Here is a 23,897-nt window from a genome sequence, read left to right on the forward strand (position 1 = left end):
AACTGATAGGCAAATGAAATTAGCAGTGCTTTGGTAATGCTTGCGGTTTATGCTTCAGCATTTATCCGTTAGCCTCTGACTCAGAGAAGCCACATTCTTGCCTTCTCATTACTGGGCCACGAAGCTGGATATGGACCCAAATCTTGGCTGTCCTCCTTTGCTGTTAGCTGGGAGGGAGCCCGAGAGCACAGCTCTGGGGTCTTGTCTTTACAGAAGCACAGATCATGGGCTGAGGCATGGGGAAAGTGAGATTTTTTGCGACTCAACGTAAGGAATTGGAGCCCTTTAGTTGCCTGCCGTGGGTCTGAGATTGTTGATGCGGCTGCTGAGCCTCTGTCGGCAGCTGCCTGCGGATGCTCTCGGTGAGGATGCTCAGTTTTGAGGTGCTGTAGTTCTTGTTGCCATAGAACTAGTGCAAAGTCAGACATGGGGCAGTGAAGCTAACGAAGCTGAGGCAGAGCTTGTCCTTTGTGGGCAGGAAACCTCGAGCTCTGGCTGGATTCTGGGACAGACCTTTGAAAAACCATCTACTATTCCTGTCTACAGCAGGAACCAACCCTGCACATTTTGAGCCAATCTTCCTATCTGCAATTAGACCAAAGCCTATTTTTGTATATCCCATTCCCTCGAGGAATGTTTAGATGAGATGCAGCATTACATTTTACAGGGGCATCTTGCTTTTAACCCAGTTACAGAGCTCTGTTAAGTCAGGTCAAGTCACTTGCCCAGGTCAAAGGATCTTGACCTCAGCAAGTGGATTTTTTAATTCCTGTGTGCTCTAGCCACACAGTATGGCCCTTGGCTTCTTAAATTTATTTAATTTCTTTTTCTTGAGGTGTTGCAGAAAAGCACGGCTTTACCCTTAAACAGAAATAACTTGATCTTCATATACAGATAAAGGTTAGATTAGGAAAGCTTGTATTCCTGTACTCACAAATAATTATTTGTCTGAGATAGGGAGAAAGCAGAGGTTCTTTTGGGGGAATACCCTGTGGGATGGAACAGAGGCAGCACTCAGATTTCAATCTGAATAATATGGGTATTGCATGAGACAGCAAATTTCCCTCACATTAAAATCAATGAATGTGCTTTGAGTAAATGCCTGCACAGACATTTTAAGAATTACTTAAATGTCCAATATTTTATACTTATAATTTACCTCCCAATGCACCATAATTGCACCGTGGTCTTTAGGAGTCTCTCTCCTGAACAGCTGCCTGAATATATTTCTCCCCACCAAGGTTTTTTTAGAGAGAACCTCAGCCTGGCCGTGCTGGATCGCAGCAGTCTCGCTCTTCTGGCAGGTGCTCGGGCTTGATTAATACTCTGGGTTTTCCTCCAGACATCTGGCTCCTCTGAGGCTGCGTGCGCAGGGCGAGGAGGATACGCAGGCAAGCATTTCCCAGTGATTCATGTTTGATGAGGACAAAGAGGAACGTTTGAGCTAGAACTTTGTATCTGGTGATTATTATTAATAAGGATTTTATTCTGAATTGAGTTAAATTAAATGATTAGAGCCAGCCTGTAAAACAAACAACTGATTCCTTAAGTTTAACCCCTTTTTCCCTGCTGTAAATGTTCAGATCTTGATTGTTCACTGTCATTTCCAGACAACTTTTATTCTTTGAGGCTTCAGTCCAGGAAAGCTCTTAAGCTCACTCTTGCCTGTAAGCGTGGAGATACATAATCCTTTGCTGGACTAGAGACAAGATATGCCATACAAAACTACTTTCTACTCAAATTCCTGCAGTTCATGGGCTCAGGTCAGGACTCTGGCTTGGGGCACTCAGGGCAGATGATGCTGTTTCTGCTCCCTGACTCTGTTACAAGCATAAGGGAAAGGCTGGAGGAACTTTGGAGTAGGAGCTGATTTAGAAAGTGGTGGAGAAGGAGAAAATATATGTGAACCCTTATCCTGCCCTTTTTCCAACTGAGAAATGTGCTGCCGAAATAGAGCAAAGGCAGGGCAAGAGGGCTTTTGTGACTTGTGCCTGTATGGTAATGCCATGGACACCTATGCCTTTTCCCTTAGTTTGTGGTGATGGATTTGTGAATGCTCCTTATCTGCCTATAAAGCAGAAAACAACCTCCCTCCCCACAAACCTGATGGAAAAGAAGTATCACTCCCCTGCTACTTCCCTGGGATGTGAACATGCTTCAATAGCTGCAAGGTGACCCAAAGCACAGGAGCAGGGCACGGTGCTCAGCCAGCTGTGCTCCCAGCCATGTGCTCAGGGAAGACCCCAGGAACCCTGATTTGCTGGAAAACCACCTCCCATTTTTTGCCCCCATGCAGCAAGGCGAACAGGTCTGCTGCATTCGCACAGGGGGGCATGTCCTGCGGCAGATGCGAGTGGCGGTGGTGCAATAGAGCTCATGGGGAAAGCAAACCCTCTCATTTCACTTCCCATCCCTGTGCCAACCCTGTAACGCTGGGATCTCTGAGACCTGCTTCTCTGTAGCCTGATGAATTCCCACCTCGCAGAGCACTGTTCAATGCAGCCTTGCTGTGCACACCGCAGCCTCTGGCACACTGCGTTGGTCCTCCAGAGATGCTCCACCGCTCTCCGTCGTACGCTTCGTGGTTCATACAAACAGGGCGCTTCTTAGCGGGGCTGCTCAGCCATCATCTCGGTGCACCCAGAAGGCACAGGAGCTGCTAACGTTGTCCCTGAGCAGCCTGTGCTAAAGATTTATTAAAAAGTTTATAAACCGTGAGGATCCCTGCCTTGGAGCCAGCCGGTGTGTTGCCCATAAACAATGTTTTCTACCCGCATGGGTGCCCGGGAAGGCTCCAGGCTTCTCCGAGGAGCAGGATCACAGCTGGGCATGGCTGAACCTGTGAGGAATGAAACACCCTCCGGAGCTATATTTGGAAAGGAGAGCATTTATTAAGGCACAGGACTGAAAGGCAGGACTCCCTGCTTCTATTTCCAGCCCTGCCAGTGACAGAAGTCGCCCTGGGAGATGATTTTGGCTGAGACCAAGGGATATGGAAACACGAGCGAGGCTCATGTTTAGCCTTGTAAATGAGTAGCTGGGTTGCAAATCGCAGCAGGATTGCTTCCATGAATAAAGATGATGGATGCTTCTGGCTAAGGGTAGGTGCAATAGGATGTTTTTACCCCTGGAAAGTCATGGCATTGTAAGAGTTTTGCTTCTGATTGATACACTGGAGATGTAAACCGAGCTGTAACTAGTCCCGTTCTGATGATGAGGCTCTCTGAGTGTTAAAGGGCATTTGACAATCTCAGAACATCCATACAATGAGTAACTTTCACCTTGGTTTATTGTCATTGCTGCATTTTCATGGCCTTTTGATTTACAGGGAGGTTTCAGATACTGGAAAAGCAGCATTGTACAGAGACCACAGCCGATGGATTGCTGGGAATACAGAGGGATTGTCCCTAAGCATTGTAGATTTATTTTAGCACAATTATCAATGCCTTGTTTACATCCCCAAAGTCATTTTAAGTGTTTTAAATGTTTAAAGTTATTTTCCATTGTGCAGCTCTTAAATGCCTGTAGTAAAATGCTCCTTCCTTTCCTGCTTTGCTTTTTTTAATTAAACAAATCATTAATTACCTTTCCCAATTCCATGGAAAGCCAGCAGAGCATGGAACAAGCACAGTGCCTTGTTACAAGCTTGTGCCACCTCCTCATACCCTTCTCCATCGAATCCAGGAATGCAGTTGCTAGTTACTGGTGCTCCATCAGAGGAAGCCCAATGTTTTTACATGCCGGTGAAGGTTGTTTGAATGCAAGTATTTCAGGAATAAATTTAAAGGTCTTTTAAAATTCTTATGTAAATGAGTGTGTAGATTCCTTTTCAAAGGCAAATGAGATGATTAACCTGAAAAGCTTTATCATGATTCTGTCATATACTTTTACTGAGGGGGGGGAAAAAGGACAATCTTCCCTGTTTCAAGTAATTTTAAGGATTTTTTTCAAGGGGGAGTTCAGTTATTTCTTTTTCCATTGCTAACATGCAGCATGGTGGATATGAAATCTGGATATGCAGATTTTGTGCTGGGATTTATAAATTGTAATAAGAAGCTTGCATCAGTGTTTTAAGTCATCATAACCTTTGGATGTAAAGCCAGACTTTGGAGGACTTTGGATTTATTAGTATTAGCAGCAGCCAGATTTGTACAGCTGAGTCTTGGCTGAGCTTAAAGGTCTAAGCAACAGGCTGGGGGGATCCTGGAAGGTGGTGGGTGAAAAGATGCAGTGACATGAGATGCCCTTCTCTATCTTCCACTGTGCCATCACTTTTTGGAGGAGACAGTAGTCCAAAACCACACGCCGCCCTTTGCATCCTGGCCTGGGGTTGGGAGAGGGTGGTACCAGCTCCAGCCATGCATCATGTAGGACCCAGCTCCTGGGAGGAGGAGGGTATTGTGTTCTCCAAAGCTCTAAGTACAATTGGCATCTTTAATGTAAAAATCATTAGACGGGACATAATTAACGTTCCTTATTGCACATTAACATTACCCAGAGTCAGGCTGCAGACATAATTTGCTTTGATTAGATATGTAGCTTTAAAAATTAGATTCATCCCAACCTCTACACTATTTATTGGCCTGTTTCCCTTTCTCTAGCTATCCATTATTTTCTGGAGCCCTTTCCTGTACTGTCTGGGTAGATTAGGTGAAATTAAAGCAGAGTCAGTCTTCCTGTTCCCCACTGCCCTCCCTCCATGGGAGCTTGGAGGATACATACCATCTCCAGTGTGGACAAACTTCTCAGCTTTCTTTGTCCACCCCCCCTATCCTTAGGGGCTCTGTGGATCCTTCAAAGCCTCCCAGGAGCCGCACAGACCCCAACCTTCTGAATTCAGTTTTCTTGCAGAAAGGTTTCATTCTCTTAGTCTTCTTTTACAGCCTCTCAGAGGTTTGTGGGCCACAGGGTCAGGCAGAGATGTGCATCACCATCGAGTAATTTTGGGATGCTTGTGCAGCTCACCCGGTGATGAGCCAGTACCTGCATCCTTTGCTGGTAGGACCATTCCTTACCGGGTGGCTGAATGTCCACATTGGGACCGAGACAAGGACAGTTTTTGGTCCACGTGGGATTTGGCCATGGAGCTCCCATGATTTATGGAAGAAGGTGGTGCCTTCTCCATTTGCTTCCCATGCTTGGCAATACTGTAATTAATACTGGCCCTGCAAGCGTGATCTGCATCAGGTCTCCCTGGCAATGGGAGCCCTGGGGAGCGCAGAGCCCAAATTACAGCAGCACTGAGCTGGCCCTGGGGAGATGAGGGGAACGGAGAGGCCAGGGATGAGGCTGCAGCAGTGTGCTGGGGAAGGGAAGCAGCAGCACCCAGAGCTGCCCCGTCTCCCCCCACACAACCACTGCGTGTACAATGCGTCCTTGGGATTCAAAGTGCAAAAGCAATTTCTTTTCCTTTATTTTCTATGACCCTTGAATACATGTCTAGTGACAATACAGAAATCCTCTCTCTCATGGATTTGTCCCTGCCAGGAATTGTCATTTGAGCATGGCTTCTTTCTGGATCCGTCTGAAGTGGTCGCCTTCCCCAACACGGTGTTCAGGTCTGCAACGTTGTGGGCACTTTGCTTTCAGCACCTCAGCCATTTTATTGTGACGTTTGGTCATAAAAATACAACCCACATTTTACTTCTTTAATCAGAAAATGTAGGATTTTCTTTCCCCCTCGATCCTTTTCCCATTATCTCTTTTTTGTTTTCCTCTGATCATGGATTATTCATGTGTTTCTCACTCTAACAGAGGAATTTGCAGCAAAATCCGGGCCGTGGCAGGCGTGGCACCCCTGCCATAGTGTGGGCAGAGGCCTGTCTCCAGCTCTCAGGGCCTGGCCCAGGCAACTCGGAGGATGTAGGGGTGGATGGAGTCCACGTGGCTGTAGGGCAGGTTGTCACTGGCTTGTTTATAGCAAAGGTTTTAAAACACCAGGTTGGGGAGAAAAAATTTTAAGTGAGACCTAGAGAAGACATTAAGTGACATCGTGAGTGCAATTGCAAGGGATGTTTTCTTACCCTCTTGAGGTTGTTTCAAGTCTCTCTGCACCAGACCTGGTGTGAGAAGAGGAAATTTGCAGCAAGAAATTAGGCTGTTGTCCTTATCTGTTGTGTGCTGAATTCATCTTGTTGCTGACAAAGCTCAGCCTTCACTGAGATGACTCTGAAGGTTCCTTACCTCCAGCAGCCAGGGATGTTTCAGCTTGTGGTTCGAATAAATATGGCAAATCCCCCTATTTTTACTTGTTACTGTGACATTAATGGTCACTGCAAAGCCACAAGCACGACCCAGTGGTGTGAAACTCCTTTATACAACAAAAAGGAACAGCACCTACCAGCTCAAACCTTATAAATATTCGATAGGCAGTTTGTAGGAATGTGAGACAAAGCCAGACAGATGAATTATTTAATGCTTTTAAAGAATGCAGCTTCTAGTTTCTCCCTGCGCTGGCCTACTTTATCCTATCAGTAAATGGATCTTTACTAAATTAATTTCCCTCCTTTTGTTTGAGCAAGCAGTGGGCATTGCTGGTGGGTGGAAACCTTCCCTGTCCGCGAGCAGATGCCAGGACACCTCTGTAGCCACCGACTCGGGCGCTGAGTGTCTGAAGAGAGTCGAGCTCCTGTCATTCACTTTGTGCCTTTTGATTTGCATTAGTGCATCCAGCATTCACGAAAAGCACAGAGCAGGCAGTTTTCATGGGGACAGCCTGTGAATGACAGGGTGGTGTGACACTTCTGGGGCTGCTTTTGGGACAGCCCATAGGAGTAGATGACCATGAGACTTGGGTGCATATTGTAAGGGGGGTTGGGGGATCCCCTATCATTTTCTGTGGCAAATAAGAGGCTGAGCAATCAAAGCTGGGTCTCCCCAAGCTCCTGGCAGGATGGGGCTCTTTTGTGTGCTTGTGGGACAAGGGCAGAGGCCAGCCCAGCTCCCTCCCTGTTGGCGGCCTGTCTCTGGCTTCATGCTAAGGTACTGACGGCACCAAGATCAGACGGGATCAAACCCAGGCTGTGTCCTGTCTCTGGCCACAGAAGAGCATTCACCTCCTAGTGATACAGCAACAAATCTGGGAAGTTGACTGCCTTTCCAGGCAGTAAAGAGTTAACCTGGAGTACCTGCCTAAAAAAGGAACATTAAATTTACCCTGGCAAGGATGGGAAATGCAGTCCCACTCCTCGGTAAGTTTTTGTGGGTGCAGAAGCAGAGCATCAGTGGTTTTCCCTGGGTTTGCGTTCAGCCTGTGCTCCATCCTTAGCCAGCCTGCTCACCTGTCACCACATTAAGAAATGAGCATTTCCCTGCTTGTTTGCACGCTTGGTGAAAGCGTCATGCAATAAAAGCTGATGAATCCTCGGGGAAATAATGTCAGGGCTTATCAGAACTGCTGGGACAGGAATTGAATTGGCACTGGCCAAACTGGGAACAGTCCAGTGGGTCCTTCCATCCACAGCCCTTCAGTTATTAAAATCAGGGATTTTACTGTCTCTTTTTACACAGTGTTGTAGCAGCAGCACAGTAAATATGTCCAAAAAAGTTCTGTGCTCTAGTTTGATCAAAGGTGCAAAATTCCTGCCCTGAGGACTGATGTTCCCTCTCTCTTTCTCCTTTTTTATTTCTGTGTTACATAGTTTTCTACTAGTTTTCTCCTGCCTGGTGCTGTCTGTCTTTTCGACCATTGATGAGTACCAGAACAGCTCGGAAGGGGCCCTTTACATCCTGGTAAGTGAGGGGTTGCAAATGAAGCCATCAGTGAGGTACTAAAGCACTTAAATGCGATAGAAAACTGAGGTTCAGAGTGTTTAACTGGGGTAAGGATCTATACCATTGCTTGTGAGAAGGGGACCATTGTGACCTGCAGGCAATAAATAGAAGTATGAAAAGGAGAAATCTGTACCAGGGATAAACCAATGGTAATTTTAAGGATTCTTTAAAAACTTTCTTCCTAAACTCTTTTTTCTCCAATTGCAAAGTACAGTAGCAAGACTGATACCAGCTGAAAAGCAGTTGGATGTCCTGCAGTGTTTAAAGCTGCGTAGCGAGCAGCCTGTGTACCTGTCTCCTCTCCCACACTGTCACATCCTTGCAACTATATGATCCGACATCAAGCGGCGGTTTTGTTCCTTAAATAGCCCGGCACCCCTCGCACTGACAGTGCGGCTTCTGCCATCAGAGATCCTGCACGCGCTGCCATGGCTTCGCGTGTCTCCTTTCCTTTTGTCTGTCTTCCTCTTCCCCAGTGCCTGCCCTACCTTGGCATCAAAGGGTGCTGCAGACTAATTGGGGCTTGGTCACGTTTGACACATGGGGAAGTTAAGGCAAGTGCTGCTGGTAAAGAAGTCAGAGGGAAGGGAGCGTGTGCAGGGTGTTTGGGTGGCGATGGAAAGAGCTGTGCTACGCAGCATCCGTGTGCTCACTTGGCATTAAGGGATAGAGGATCTCCGTCACCCTTGCGTCAGGTGGCCCAGCATACAGAGACGACCAGTCCAGTTTTCGAGGGAAAAAGGCTCAAATTGCCTGTGAAAAGTCCTAGGATGGAGTAGCTGGTGATTCTCACCTCTGGTCTTCCCAGAACTGCTCAGCATTATCCTAGGCAAGTTGTGGAGGCTTACGGTGGGGAGACAAACGCGTACTCCTCAGTCTGAGACGTGCAGAGTTTAGGTTATGTGTTTGATTCTGGAGCGTGCTCTCCATCACCATCCATTATCGACTAACGGCCTTGTCTCCCTCCCAGGAAATCGTCACCATCGTGGTGTTTGGGGTGGAATACTTTGTGAGGATCTGGGCTGCCGGCTGCTGCTGCCGATACCGGGGCTGGAGGGGAAGGTTAAAATTTGCCCGCAAGCCTTTCTGCGTCATCGGTAAGACCTGCCTCCCTGCACGGGATTTCCCAAACCCAAATGACAGTGCTCACGTTTCTTGCATGCGTTTTGGGGGTTGATCCTCACCATGGATCCTAATCCACGCATGTGTGTTTTGTTATTCTGCATGAGGTCCACTCTGGTTTCTGCAGACCTGGGAGCCGTCCCATTGCCCTGCCTACCCCAGGCATTGCTGACAGCCACAGAAAGGAGGGTTTAGCTGGGAGAAGCTGAGCGTAGGAGCTGGGATCCCGTGTCCAACCTCAACACCGAATCACAAGTCACTGCAACTCTGTCTCACTCCGCCTTCCCTGGTGCTGATGAGCTGCCTCACAAGGGAGTTATGAGACTTAATTAATTCTTGTTTGTAAAGCACTCGGCAATCCCCTTGTGAAAGGGGCCATCTGTGCGCTGCAGTTATTTTTAATGGGGTAAGGAGTGGGCAGAGAGGCCGTGCCATTCACTATGGAGACTGCTTTCAAATGTCCAGGAGCTGGCAATAGTCACACGCAGGACTTTAGCTTATTCTGCAGAAAAAAACCCCAAAAACCTCCTACAAAATTTGTATAGAAATCCAGGGAAGAGGCATGCTTTCAGGATCTTTGAGCTATATAGCGTAAGGTGTTTTTTCTTGGCCTTTCCTTGGCCTGCCTTTGCGAGCACTCTAGGATTGCTAGGGTGGACCTCCTAAATTTTCATTCCCAATTTAGATGGGAGAATTCACACCTCTGGACAGCACTGTGTAACAGGCTGCTGCAGCTGATTGAAAAAGGGCATGTGTTTTGCAAGGATTTCATCCAGTTGAAAATGTTAATGCTGAATCGTACCAGAATTCAGGCTTTGCAGTATTTGACACATTTTCTATAGGAAGGATGAGCAGGGAGAAGGAAACTAGGGTATTTCCATGGGGTGTGTAGTGGCTCCTTTCGTCCAGGTTAAGATTTATGCAGTGTCCTTCCAGCAGAGGATACAACTGATGCAAGCTCCCCTTCGCGCACAGCATTCTGTTGCCAGCGGCGGTAGGAGTGCCAGCCTGCTTGGGAGGGGGTCAGCAGCATTTCCAATGCTCTCTGTTCGTGCAGACATCATGGTGCTGATCGCATCCATCGCTGTGCTGGCGGCGGGGTCCCAAGGGAACGTCTTTGCCACCTCGGCGCTCAGGAGTTTGAGGTTCCTGCAGATCCTGCGCATGATACGCATGGACCGGCGGGGCGGCACCTGGAAGCTCCTGGGCTCTGTTGTCTACGCACACAGTAAGGTGAGCAAGTCCTAAGCAACAACATTGGCTCGCTCTTTGTGTTTCCCTCCATGAGCAGGTTTTAGTTGGGATAGAGTTGATTTTCCTCACAGGAGCTAGTATGAGGCTGTTTTGGTTGTGCTGAGAAGAAGATTTGTAACATACTAATGGTTTTAGTTGTTGCCAAGCAATGTTTACATTAAGCGAAGGACTCTTTCAGCTTCTCATACTGCACCTCTGTCCCCAACTGCTTCTCTAGAAGAAGCTGAGAAGGGACACAGTCAGGACAGCTGACCCAAACTGACCAAAGGGACATTTCATCCTATAAAATGCCCAAAGGGAGTGGGCCATGAGTCTCAGTTTCTCTTGGTCTTTCTTGCTCTGGGTCTGGCTCTTGGGCTCTCTGGCTCTTGCTACCTGGGGGCTGGCTGGGTGTTGATCAGTGGGTGGTGAGTGGTTGTATCATTTGTTTTCTTTTCCATTATTCCAAGCAGTAGAGGAGAGAAAGGAGGGATGTTTAAGTGTTTGCAGGGAATATCTTGAACATAGTGACCACCTGCACATTACGCAGCTCATTTCAAAGAGTTAGCAATTAGCCAGCAGCCTCATTAAGCAGAGGTGTCGGTGCGAGCTCATTATCTAGGATGCACACTTCAAAGCCTCTTGCAGACGCGATATACTGGGTTCCTCTTCCCAATGCGAGATCACAGACCAGTCACAGAACCGCTCCCTGGCGTAAGGCACTTTGGCCTTTCTCTGTTTTGGGAAGAGTTTGGTCATTTTTCTGGTGCTGAATTTATTAATTTAACATTTCTTCTGTTTCCTTCACTTTTTCCCCTGAAAAGCTTAGCCAGCTTACCCACAACTGTGTAAAAAATATGGGCAATTCATAAGTGTCTTTTGTGAACCCTTGTATTAACTTTAGCTGAAATAATCACTCTTTTGAATTCTGAATTAAAACTTCCCTGAAACTGGGGAATGTTGTATTCAGGCCCCAGCTTTGTAGCTCCTCCCCAGTTAGTGGAAGAGATCTGCCCTAAGCAGAGTCCCCAGGGATTTGGGGTTGCCATTTCAGTTTTAATCCCACTTCCCTGTGTAATCTGGGGGAAATATTTTTAGGTTTTTTAGTCTCAGTTCCACATTTTGAAATAATGGAGCTATTTCCTTTTCCATTTCCTGTATGTGCTTAGATGCTGGGGTCTTCAGGACAGGGATTGCCCCATGTGCTGTGCAGGGCCACCACTAGTACATGGTACCATCTCAAAAAGTGGCATCACTGACCTCCAACCGAAATCCCAAAGCCTATACAAATGCAGGGAAAGTTCAGATCCAACCACAAGCAAGTAGCTCGGTTTTTGGAGATGTGCACCAGGATTGCGATTATTCTCTTCTATCCCTTAATGATCTTGCAGGAGCTGATTACTGCCTGGTATATTGGCTTCCTGTGCCTCATCCTGGCCTCGTTCCTGGTATACTTGGCCGAGAAGGGAGAAAATGAGCACTTTGATACATACGCAGATGCACTCTGGTGGGGTCTGGTAAGTAATTTTCCTAGAACAGCTGCTTGTTATTAAAATAAAATGTCCATTAACCCTCCATCTTCTATCACTGACGTGAGGAACTGACTTATGGAGTGCCTAGTTAATGTTTTTATTAAATGGCTTCAGGCTACTCCATTTAGCTCCTTTTCTTAAATAAACCGCATAGAAAATGTGAGGGGATCGCATTTCTTGAATTAGCAAGAGCTGTGAGGAAACTGGGAACTCGTGTGCTCTCAATCGTGGGATTTAGCTCTGTCGCGACAGTAGAGGCAGGTCAGATAAAGACCCAGGGAGTGTTTTTTGATCATCGCTTTGACAAGTATTGCTACCTTTTAATTATTTAAAATCATCCTCGGGCAATGCGCTGTTAAACACGCTGGAATAAATTTTATAAAGTGAATAGGGTCGAAGTACCAGAAGGACTTGAATGCAGCAAGCCCTCCCTTTTCACGTCTCTGCTGACAAAGGAGGAGAGGGCAATACTTTTGGTTTGCTCTGTGTGTGCGCGTGTGCATGTGAATTATTGGATTACCCGATTAACAAAGAGGGAATTAATGACGTTCTAATCTTCTTGTGTTATTGTTCTGCTCCGACACTGTGGTGTTAGTTTGACCTTGATTACAAAGCTTGTAATGAAAATCCCAGATCTGATCACATCCCAATAACAGGCTTGGGGAAGAATCGGCTGATCAAGCAGCTCCTCTGTTCCAACAAAGGGAAAGAAGCAGTAAATTGCTTTTCAAGCCTTTTGGTTATGACAGAAAATAAAAACAAAGCCCAATTTGACATAACTAGAACATAAACAATGAGGAAAAAGTGACAGCCCAGATGAGAGCTCGGTCTCGGGAGAACCATGTGTGGGTCAATGCCTCCTGCCTGTGCGGGCCTTTGGCAGAGCATCGTCTCCCCCAGTTTGAGGACGTGGAGGTGCACAGACTAGTTTGCCACTGAGAAACTCAGTGTAAAATTTGAGCTTCGTTAAAATAAAAACGTTTTGCCATTGTCCAGCTCACGTGTCCAGCAGAGGCAGATGTTAAACAATAGGCAAAATAAATCAAATTTCAGGGTCAGAAACTTGTCCCTTGGTCTTATCTTAGGGGACCAATCCTTGTTGTTTATAAAAAAAAAATGTGTAAGACAACTTTGCAGTGATTATGGAGAAAGCATTGCTTCAACTTTGTGTTTCAGTAAGGAATAGCCATGTAGATGCATTTTCTAACCACTTTGTCCAAATGGCATCTAATTGATAGGGCTTTTAGTGGGTCCAATTAAACAGCACTTTGGGATCCTGCTTCCATTTGTGTAGAAGAGATTTTATTCGAAGTTGAATGTGTGAGGTTTCTGAAGCCACACCAGCACAGTGTCTGCTCCTCTCCCTGGGCCCAGCTCTGTCCGTGGGACAACTTTCCCCTTGGCTCAGGGACCTTTGGGTCCATTGGGCAAAAATTTCATAGATTTTCCTAATCAGACCATCTCTCCCTGCCAGTCCCAGGCTCCCCAAATCCTCTCGGAAGCCTTGGAACCCAACATTTCCCACTAGTGATGTCCATGGACTGAAGTGGGAAAATGTCTTTTCCTGCAGTTTGGAGTTCAGGGGATTCTTTGTCTCCAACGAATCTCTCAGCTCCTTCCCCAGAATGCACACAGCAGCTTGCCAGCACACTCTTGGTGCATTGCAATAATACTGAAGATGGGGGAAAAAACATCCCTAAATTAGGTTGTATGAAGCAGCCATAATTCATCCTGTTGGGCTAATATGCTGGTTTTAAATGGGAAGGGAAACCGGCTAATAGGCACTGCTGGGAAGATTAGGAATAAACAGCATCAGATCTTTATGCATGCAAATAGCCCTGCCTTCTTTCGTGAGATGCCAAAAGGAGGGCTGGGGGGACTGTTCTGGTTTGCTCCCCTGCTGAAGGCGCAATCCCATCTCCCGGGGGACGCTGCGAGCTGCCGCAAGCCTCTGCACCAGCTGGCAGCTCTCTCTGTGTCAGCTGAAGGCAGGAAAACCTTCCCGACTGGTGTGAAAACCCAGCACGTCGAGCAGCGAGGGTGGCAGCACTGTCCTGCGTGTCAGGGCATCGCTGCTGCCCATCCCACGCAGCCGGCATCCTCCTGGGTGCCTGAGCGGCACCTCAACTCGGTCCCCACGTCCCACTCTGGTGCTGGGGGAGTTCTGGCTGTGCTGGTTTGGTTTTAAGGCTGGCTGATCAGGGGCTGTGCTGTCATCTACCTGCAGATCACTCTCACCACCATCGGCTACGGGGACAAGTACCCGCAGACGTGGAACGGGCGGCTGCTGGCAGCGACATTCACGCTCATCGGTGTCTCCTTCTTCGCCCTTCCTGCCGTAAGCGGAGGCTGCAGCGTCTTGCTGGCAAGGGAGGGGGGTGCTGAGCTTGATCACGCTTTATCCCCAGCCCCTAGAGCAACAGCTACATCCAGCAGCGTGATGCACCCAGAGACCTCCTGACTGCGACTGCTCTGTGGCTTTTGAGTCAAAAAAAGAAAAAGGGGCGGGGGGTGAAAAGGGGGACCCATGTCTGAATATCCACAGCTCAGACACTGTGTGTATGAGCAAACAGGATGGAAGCTCTAGCTTTGGCACTGCACAAATATTTATTGAAGTGAAACCATTTTTTTCCTGCCAAAGGCTGTTCCTGGGGGTGATTGTGCCATTTCAGCAGGTTACCTCTGTCCCTTTTTGCAGTGCATTTGTCTGCTGCATGGATCTGATTTTCCCCTGTGGGGATAATTTGCTGAATGCCAGCATGGTGTGGTTATTTTGTATTTGATCAGCTGGCTGGAGGGAGTTTGGTAAAGCAGCAATTCCAGGGAGTGCCAGCAAAGTCTGCTCCCCACTGCTGCCCCATCATGGGGAGTGTGTCTGCCAGGGCTGCCTGGATGGCGCCTTCTCCTTCCTTCCCCTCTACATTTCAAACGAAAAATGAGAACAAACCTTTGGAGGGAAGACTGGCTGCATTTTTTTTTTTTTAGTGGAAACTGATGCCTTGCTAACAGCAAATTTTTGTTCCCTTCCCCAGGGCATCTTGGGCTCGGGGTTTGCTCTGAAGGTTCAAGAGCAGCATCGACAAAAGCACTTTGAGAAGAGGCGAAACCCAGCAGCAGGCCTGATTCAGGTGAGGATCACACCCACGGAGCCTTGGGATTACATCATCCTGATTTTGGGAAGACTTTTAGAAGACTAATAGACTTTTAGAAGTTGGGGAGGAGAGGGGCAGGTGAAAAACAGGGCCGTGTGTGTAAGGTGTGAGACACCAGCTGGTGACTGGTCTTGCCTGGGAATAAATGCCAGGAAATCAGCCATGGGAAAAATAGCATATGTGGTAGGCAATATGGGGGAGAAAAAGAACGAAATCCAGCCCAGTGCAGCAAGACAAATGCATTAGGACAGTCTGTTTTCACCAAACTACTATTTTTTTTTTTTCCCCTCCCCAAAGAGAATGTTTATACTGATATAAAGTTACAATTTAGGAGGATTTTCTTCATGATAACAGATGTCTGCACAGAAGGTTGGCCTTGGTGTATTGTCTTGGAGATTTGAAATTAGAGTAGTTCTACATTCCTTTGCTTCTCTCTCTCCAAATTTTTTAACTCCCTAATGGGCAGCAACACCTGTTTGATAGCTGACCTTGCCTTGACAGAGTGTGAGTGCCTGGTTCCCACAGCATTTTTAGCTGGGCTCACATGGTCAGGAGTGTCATGGTACCACCCCAAATTTGCCACCTGTTGAATCAAGGAAGAGGCAGAATGTCAGAACTGTCCCACAGAAAACAGAGGGAGGACTCAGTGTTGGCTGAAGGTCATAAAACTGAGGGTAGTGCTGGCCATGTCTGGGTCCGTGATCCCACCGCGTCTCCTCCGCAGGCGGCTTGGAGATTTTATGCCACCAACCTGTCCCGGACGGACCTGCACTCCACCTGGCAGTACTACGAACGCACCGTCACTGTCCCCATGTACAGGTACCTCCTCCTCCATCTCTCTTTTCCACTGCTGCCTTCACGATGCCACTGTCTCCATGTTTACTTTAGTTATCTTGATATATAGGTTTTTTTGTTTATTTAAATTTTTTAAGTTGAAAAAGTTGATTTCAAGAGCTGACATGCTTTTTTCTTTTGGAGTTCTTTGGCTTTTGTTTGGGTTGGTTTTTTTATTTCTTTTTGACTTGATTTTAATTTCCATTTTTTGTTGTTTTTTTATTTCTTTTTGTGTCTGCGTGTGTACGTGCTCTTCTTTTCACCTTTATTTCTCCACGTCCGCTGGTAGTTGCATTGTGTTGTGACAGTTGCCGTGCCCAGGTGTGAAGACCTCCCTCCGAGCTGCCCTGGATCATAGGTAAATGCCACCCTCCCTGTGCCCTTGCCTGGGCTCTCCTTGCTGTTCCAGCTGGTTTTTAACAGTCCTTTTGCCTTTTAGCAAACTTCTTCCCTCCCTTGACTGGCCCAGCACTCTCCCCAGGTGCATTTGCCCTGGCTCCCCTTTCCTTTCCTTTTTTTCCCTCTAAAAGCAGGAAAAACAAATTAGGAATCAGTGAGAGTTTTCCTTTCTTGCATTTCATTTATCCATCACAATCTGTGGACACAACTAGGGAAGGACGGTGGAGCCGTGACGGATGACGCTGATAAAGCACCACTGTGCTTTAGCAGCATCCATCTGGCTTGCTTTAAGGAGAGGTGGCTCGTCATCGTACCCAGGCAGCTTTCAGCTGAAATGACACAGGTTAGAGCAGTGCTGTAGGAATTCACAGCCTCTTGGGATTTGGAGCTTCATGGAGACAGGGACAGAGTCCCCCTGCCATGCCTTGCTGTCCTCTGGGACGTGAGGAAGTGCTCATCCCCTGTGCCACTCTCGGGGTTGGTGGCATGGAGGAGGCGGCTTCCTCAGAAGCCAAAATGCAAACCAGTGCCATTCATTTCCCACTCCACGCTGCACTGAAGGGCCAGGTGTCCCTTTATGGTGTGTTTTTAGGGGCCAGCCAGATCTCTCTGGGTTTGTCAGATATTCCCGCAGCCTTGCGGGGTTTTGCTGGGTCTGATGGGGCTCCTTGTGGTCCAGCCCTGGGTTGTGCTGCTGCAGGTGTGAATCCCTTTGTGTTTTCCCACATTACCGGTACCTTTTATCCCTTGGGTAGACAATCTGGATGTATTTCCTGGGGTAGGAATTAGCTTGTATTTGCAACACAGCAGCCAGCCTGTTAATCCATCTTAAAAGCCTGTTGGAAGTCATGTTGTTGTGGTCAGTAAGTTTTCATTGAATTCATTCCCAGTGTGTCTGGTTGCTTTTTCCCCTAGAGATTTATGAACCAACTTCAAGATTTTGCTTAAAAAAAAAAAAAAAAGCCCAACCCAACAAACCGGAACAAAACTGTTTCCCAATAGCGTTGAACCCACTCACTGAAACTCTCCCTCCCAGTGTTTGACCTTCTTGCCATTTGTTCAGGGTTCTGGCTGAGATCAGCTACTGGAGAGGGTGAGGACTGAGCCTGGTCCAAAGTCCACTGCAAAACGCAGAATTCCAGGGGCTGATTTCAGTGGACTTTGTCAGGTTTTCCTGCTCTTTGAAAGACTGAACTTAACCACGCAGCCAGACATGCAGTGACACCCTTTTGCATGAGGACATACTAGGGTAATTAGTTGCTACTTAATCTGCTTGTTAAAACCAGTATTTCCCATGGAGCTAATATGCAGGAAGAAAACTAAGCTAAAGAGCTCCAGAACAGGTGAAATAAAAACTTTGGAGTGGAGAAAGAGCTAAAAATGTAGTTTGAGCTCAGCTACCTTGAATAAAAAGCCAGGACCAAGTTGTAAGAGGGTTGTAGCAGTTTTCCTGGATGATGCCATGGGTGCTGCTCCCAAAGCCGGCCCCAGGCAGCAGTGTCACCCTGGGAACAGGTTTCTCTGTTCTCCCACCTTCATCCTTAAACCCCAGCTCCTGCGTGTGCGCAGGCAAAGTGGGCATCGCCTGGGTGCACCGATGGATTCGGCTGTTAGTCAAACTGGATTTGTAACCAAGAAAATAGAGAACCTCGTTTGAATGTATTTTGCAGGCAGATAAATTGGGAAATAGTTAAAAAAAATATTAAAAGGGGGTTACTGGATGTTCTGGCTGCAGCTTCCATCACTCACACTGTCCATCTATCCTCGTCTACCCACTTCGCTAAGCCGGCTGGTGGGCGCGGGCGCAGCCAGTGGCCACGGCGATGACCACTGACCTGCGGCTGAAATGCACAGCGTGGTTAGGAAGTGGGTTGGAGGAACACAAGATCCCCGTCTCCCTCCCGGGTGCCTGGGAGGGGTGATCTGCAGTCACTGCTACCTTGGTGCACTTCCTGCTCCACACTGGGCTGCTTATTCCTCATAGCAGGAGCCCTGTGACTTGAGCTTATCTGTCTTCCCCAGGCACCTCTGAAAAGACGGGCTGCTTGATATGAGAAAATTGTTACCCGTGCCTTGGAGGAGCTGATGTGTCTCCAGAACATCACTCAAATCACGGCAGTAGAGCTAGCCTCACTCATTTGGGGAAAATATGGTGGCCTCTGAGAGTATCTCAGATTTCATCTCTCAATTCAAAATGTTGTAGAAGCAGATTTGGAATATGCATGCAGGTATGGTTTGAGCTTGTAATGCATGCATAGCTTGGGGCGCCCAGACATTATAACCTGTTACGCGTCAGCTGCTGGTGTTGCTGGAAAAAAACCCCAAAACTGCTCTTTATTGTTACTCGTGACAACCAGGACTTGATCTGTTCTACGTTCATATATTGGTCTTAAAAATAAAAAAAGCCACCAGCGCATCACGCCCAAGTCAACTGCCCAGCCCAGAGTCCCTGGCCAATGGGACCAAGGGCTGTGGGTGTCTCACAAAAGGTCTCTTGGAGAGCCCCCGTATTTTCCCTGCTGTGGTGCCCGTTTGCTTTCGGAGCAAGGTGCCAGCTGCCTGTCCCCGAGGGTGACAGGGACACACAGTGGTTTCAGAGCTGGCTGCAGCGGGGCGAGCTCAGCCCACGCTGTGTGCTCACCCGTCAGCCTGGTCGCAGTGCATCTGCTCCCAGGGATACATTTCGTTCATGTGCTAATTTTCTTTATTCTGTTTCTTTTCCCCTTTCCTCCACCCTGCCTTCCCCCCTCCCCCCTGTTTTTCTTTCTCTTATCCCTTTGGTTTTCTTTGGTGAAAACACTTGAAAAGCACGCAAACGCAAACGTACGGTGCCTCCAGGTATGAAGTGCATGTGACTCTGAAACTGTGTGTCATGTCACTCCTTGTTCTTCGTTTGGGACTGTAACATGCAAAGCCTTTAATTAAAAAAAAAAAAAAAAAAGAAAACTCTAAAGATCAGTTTTTTCAAAGGAATGAGTGAAAGCCCAAACCAGGCTCCCCATCCTGCTGCCCACAGACTAACTCTGTGCACCTCCATGTACATTTTAGCTATTGGTACACACAAGTGTTGGGAAACTGTCTTCCAAAATGTCGATTTAAGGAAGGAGAGTGGGAGAGCGCTTGACAAGCTTCCTTTTCTTTAAGGATGATTTCTTGATGGTCTTACCAACCTCCTCCAATTCATACCACCCTTCACAAGAAAACTTCCCTGTTTGTACTTCCGTTTTCCCTCTGCCATTGCTCCTGTGTGTTCCCCTTTCTCCAGCCCTCTTTTCCATCCTTCACTGTACCGTTCATCTCACTTCATGCTGTTGGAGCTGTGTTTGCCAGGTATCACTAGGGTTGCTGAATTTCTATGGGATGCATCAGCGATAGCACAGAATAAAATTACAGTCGCCCCCGTGCCTGTGTTTGATCTCTCCTCCAGGCACTGTCCTCAGTCTGGAATAATAAACTGAAGTGATCATTCAGGATTTTCCCTAGTAACCCAGTCTCATTTTTGGGAAAGGAATGCCCCATCTCAGCAGGACTTTTCCATTTCAGTTTCCATTTTCCAGACTGACCTAAAACCAAGCAGTTACTAGCCCTAGTTATTCAGTCTGTGATTCAGCCTTTTGGGATCAATCCAAATGAAAAGACCTGTATATGGCTGAGTAAGATTTATTATAAATAATATTATCTCAGGTTCTGCAGAAAAGAGTAGATTTTTAAGTGACAGGCATATTTTATATGAGGTGGGTGAAGGCGTAGTCAAGTCAGTGTTTTAAGATGGGGAATCAGTGGCTTGTATTTCAAGGCTGTGGGCCAGGTTGTGTTTTTAGAGCAATTTAAGTCCTCAGTAGATGCGTTAATGCTGTTAGAGCTGATGTGATTTAGTGCCCAATTTCCAAACCTGGTTTCAGTTTTCACAGATGCAAGTTTTACAGCCTTTATAAATCACACTTACCACTTCGTGTGGTAAATTTACAGCAAATTGCATCAATGAATCGCAAGTATAATATTATGAGTGTGTCTTCCTGTCTTGAAGGAACAACAGCCTGCTTTGAGAATCAGGCATTTTTTCCACTGCTGGGAGTGAAATAAGAATATGCCACTTCCATCCCATTTCTTACAGTAATAAAATATTTTATAAGTTTTATGAATGTTCTCAGTTGTGAAAAATAGCATAGGCTGGAGACATTAAGTCATGGTTAGGGTAATAACTGGCTCCTCATAGGAATTCTAACACAGCATGGAGACTCATTTAAGTCCCCATCCCATTCCAGCATCCATCTCCTTGTCACCCTCTTCCTAGTTGTTCATACTCTGCCTGTTCAAAAAAAATCATTGTCATCTCTGTATGCGTGTCGTGGAGTGCGGGTGTCTTCGTGTATGCTCCCACCCGCTGTTGTGTGCTGCTGCCCTCCTCGTGTCGTGGGGTTTTGACGATGTCCTGGTCGGAGGAGGCATGTTATCCCCACTGTCCCCAAATGCTTGAACATTCTCTGTGCTGCCAGGAATAGCAAAGTTTGCCTTCCCTTTGGATGGCCTGGAGGTAGCGTGGTGTTTCTCTGGGCTGTGCTGGGAGGGGGGGTGGGAAGCAGCTGTAGGTACCGCTGGGTCCCTGCAGCAGCCGGTGACTCCCAGGCGTTGCTGTGGTGGGTGGCATGAGCTGTGTGTGTTCCTGTGGCGTGCAGATCTTCTCACCTAATTCCCTTTTAACTGAAACGTGCTTTCCTTGCTAACAAGTGACACACGGACCAGGAGGAGAGAGAGAAAACGTTAGATGCTCCAGCCGGGGGGTCCTTTCTCCACATCTCTGGAGGACAGTGGCACCCATGTCATCTGTTCCCTGGGCACACACAGCAGTGCAGGGTGTCCTCCATCCAGTGTTTTACAGCAGAGCTCAGTTAAAGCACCATGCAGAGCTCTGGCTTTTCTTTTTGGTTCTGGTGAGAGTTCAGTGCAGTAGCTGTTCCCCAGGCTGCTCTCGTAATGACAGGTTAGGCTGAGCATTCAATCTGGATTAAATTTCAGGCCATGGCTGAGTTTACCCATTCTTAATAATTATTGTTGCAGTAAAACGTTGTTCTTTCCACCACACGTGTACCCATCACCTTACCACAGGTTTGCCTCCGTGTCTTTACCTTTGCATGGCAGCATCTGTGGTGGCCCAGGCGATTGCCACCTTCAGCACGGTGCAGACCTTGTGTTACGGGCTAAAGCAAAGGAAGGAGCTCCTTTTGGGATCCTGAATCCTTCAATCTGGTGAGCTGATGAGCTTTTCAGCTCTGAGACTGGCATCAGTGGATTTGTGATCCCAGCTGGAGAAAGTGGAGCTGTTGTCCTATATTCTGCTGGGTATGGACCTCCCTGAGAAACTAACTCACCAAAAAAGAGCTTTGCACCCATCATTAACTGCTAAGAACGCTTTGTGCTTGATTTTATGCACTGCCTTCTCCCATCTTGGAATGAATCTGCAAACCCTACGGTGGGTTTGAAGGGACGTGACAGCCCAGCACTTGTGTACAGCTCCACTGCACCAGGGTCAGCTTCTTCCTGACATCTGGAGTGAACAGGATCATTAATTCATCAGATCAGGATGTGCTCTTCTCTGGATGGAAGCGAACGAGGCAGGACTGGGGAGCTAAGCCAAAATTTTCAGGCCTATTTTTATTCTCTTCTCCATACTTAGGACTGGAAAATTTTCTGATTGCCTCTGTCCTGTGAACACGAAATCTTCTTTGCTTGAACAACTGTGGTTTTGAGGATGAGTTTTGTGCATGCAGAAGAGAGGCTTTTCCAATTTTTCTTTTTTTTTCAGTTAGAGGAAAACTGAAAATGTTCATCTCATAATGGCTGAAAAAATACGGACATAAATATCTGTATTTTACAGTGACAGTACTATTTCTTACAGAACCTCAGCCAAGACTGGTCTGTTAGGGGAGCGCAAGCACTTGTACCCCTTTCCTTCTGGGCCTAAGCTGTGGTTTTGGGACAGTTTTGAGTAGGTCCTTCTTGCTTCCATTAAAAAAAGAACTTTTTAATACTTTTGCAGGAAATCCAGAAGTATACGCTGCCTTGGGGTTGTGGCTCTTTGGCCTATGGCCCCAACCACCTGTCCTGCCCGTTACGATGCATCCTGCCGCTCGCTTCTCACGAGCGTGGCTGGGGACGGCAGCTGTGCTGACTTCGCACCCTCTGGGCACAGTGGTGGCATGTGGCACTTGGACAGTTTGACAAGGGCAAGCTGGTGGCCCAGAAAGGATTTTGCAGCAAGCCATGGGATGAGCCCCGTTGACCCTGACCCCCAGGGCAGAGTCCCCAAGGGCGCTCTTAAGTAGACGCTGCTCTTCCCAACAGTGCGCAGTGTTCTCCGTCCTTCCCCCAGCACCTCCAGCTCACATCTCTCTGATTGAAAACCTGACTGTGAATATCAGCATTAAATATTTATGGAGCAAACCTCAGTCTCCCAGGGTCTGAGGGGAAAAAAGGAAAAGTGGATGCGGGAACTAATTCAGTGGCTTTTAGCACAAAAGCAGGGTAGGGAAAAGGGTGTTTGTTCAGTGTTTTTTTTAAATTACTAACCAGGATTCCAAATGTCAGGTTATTTTTCTTCCTGAGAAAGAGAGGAAACCTATGGTTCCTTCCTGATCCAGAGGCAATGATACATGATTTTGCCTCATTTTGGGGCAAAACCTAACACAGACACTAGGGAAGTGGCTAAACTTGACCCCAGAGTGCACTGCTGTTTCTCCTGGGATGCTCCTGACCTTAGGTCCATGTTTTCTTTGCCCCGTAAGCTGCTCCCTGCCGTGCCTCCCCAACATTCCCAAGGGCAGCAGCATTGAGTTTTTCCCATTTTCTTCTGAAACTGGAGCTTCTCTGCATTTAGCACACAGCCAAAGCGCTGGTCTCCAAACAAAGCAGCCGCTAAACTGCAGGACCTGTGCTGCTCAGAATCCCTGGCACCTGCTTGGTTTTGGGAGGTTCAAAATCCGGTGGTGCAGACAAGTTTCTCTCTCTCTCTCTCGCTGTCACTCCCTCTTCCCCCACTGCTCTACCTTAGGACACTGTTGGAAGTAGCAGCCAAGCCCCTCTCCGTCCTTCCCGAGCTGTCCCCCAGTTGCGGCTGGGGGCACAGAGCTGCTTCTAGTTGAAAGGATGGGGCAGCGGGTGAAGTTGCCAGGACAGGAGGCTCTTAAATCAGCTCTGCCTGAGTATTAATGGTCTTTATTTCCTCCCTCTAGACTCATCCCTCCTCTGAACCAGCTCGAGCTCCTGAGGAACCTGAAGAGCAAGTCAGGACTGACATTCAGGTTAGCAGCAGAGTTAAGAGAGCTTGGGAGGCACACACTTTGCAACCTTTTTCTGTTGTTTTGGGGCTGTTTTTTTCTTTTTTTCTTTTTTTCCTTCCTGCCTTTTGCATATGGACAGCCCTGAAGATGTGAGAGGTTTTGGCAGCTGGTCCCCCATGGGTTGTTCAGCAACCTCCTCCCCATCCTTCTCCCATACTGTACATGAATTTCTTCAGCCTAACTTGGCTCTGGAGTAACGTTACAATGCTTGGTTGAAATGCAGCTGTGTTTTCAAAGCATCTGACCAAGTTTGTGTTCCCAGTTTACCTCTGACCTTTCTTCACCACCCTCAGAGGAGACTCAGGCCCACAATGTGTTAATTAATTCCCCATTCCCTCCAGCCTTCCCTGAGCGCAGGCCAGGTCATGGTGGTGAGAAAGTTTTGTGATTTTTGCTGTGACAAGTTACACTTGATTGCCCCAGAAAGCCAGGAGTCCTGCAGCTTAAACATGTCCTCAGCAGGAGTAATTCTTGCTTTTTTTTTAAGCAGGTGAGGTTATCCCATTTGGTGAATG

The 23,897-nt window shown here is 47.4% G+C and overlaps 1 protein-coding gene across 1 annotated transcript in view; it reads left to right on the forward strand.

Annotated features, from left to right (window-relative positions):
• Positions 1 to 7,640: 7,640 nt before the first annotated feature.
• The window catches only part of KCNQ2 (potassium voltage-gated channel, KQT-like subfamily, member 2), a gene marked incomplete at both ends in the record, with an annotated part of 32,617 nt that continues 16,360 nt past the window's right edge, over positions 7,641 to 23,897 (forward strand). Inside the window, 9 exons of the mRNA XM_010154815.1 lie at positions 7,641 to 7,731; positions 8,744 to 8,870; positions 9,953 to 10,128; positions 11,520 to 11,645; positions 13,888 to 13,998; positions 14,693 to 14,788; positions 15,537 to 15,631; positions 18,854 to 18,883; positions 23,275 to 23,343. Coding sequence (XP_010153117.1) covers positions 7,641 to 7,731; positions 8,744 to 8,870; positions 9,953 to 10,128; positions 11,520 to 11,645; positions 13,888 to 13,998; positions 14,693 to 14,788; positions 15,537 to 15,631; positions 18,854 to 18,883; positions 23,275 to 23,343 — 921 coding nt within the window. The remainder of the gene's footprint in view (positions 7,732 to 8,743; positions 8,871 to 9,952; positions 10,129 to 11,519; positions 11,646 to 13,887; positions 13,999 to 14,692; positions 14,789 to 15,536; positions 15,632 to 18,853; positions 18,884 to 23,274; positions 23,344 to 23,897) is intronic.

This window comes from Eurypyga helias, unplaced genomic scaffold, assembly GCF_000690775.1.
Source record: "Eurypyga helias isolate BGI_N326 unplaced genomic scaffold, ASM69077v1 scaffold13427, whole genome shotgun sequence".
NCBI classification, from domain to species: Eukaryota; Metazoa; Chordata; class Aves; order Eurypygiformes; family Eurypygidae; genus Eurypyga; species Eurypyga helias.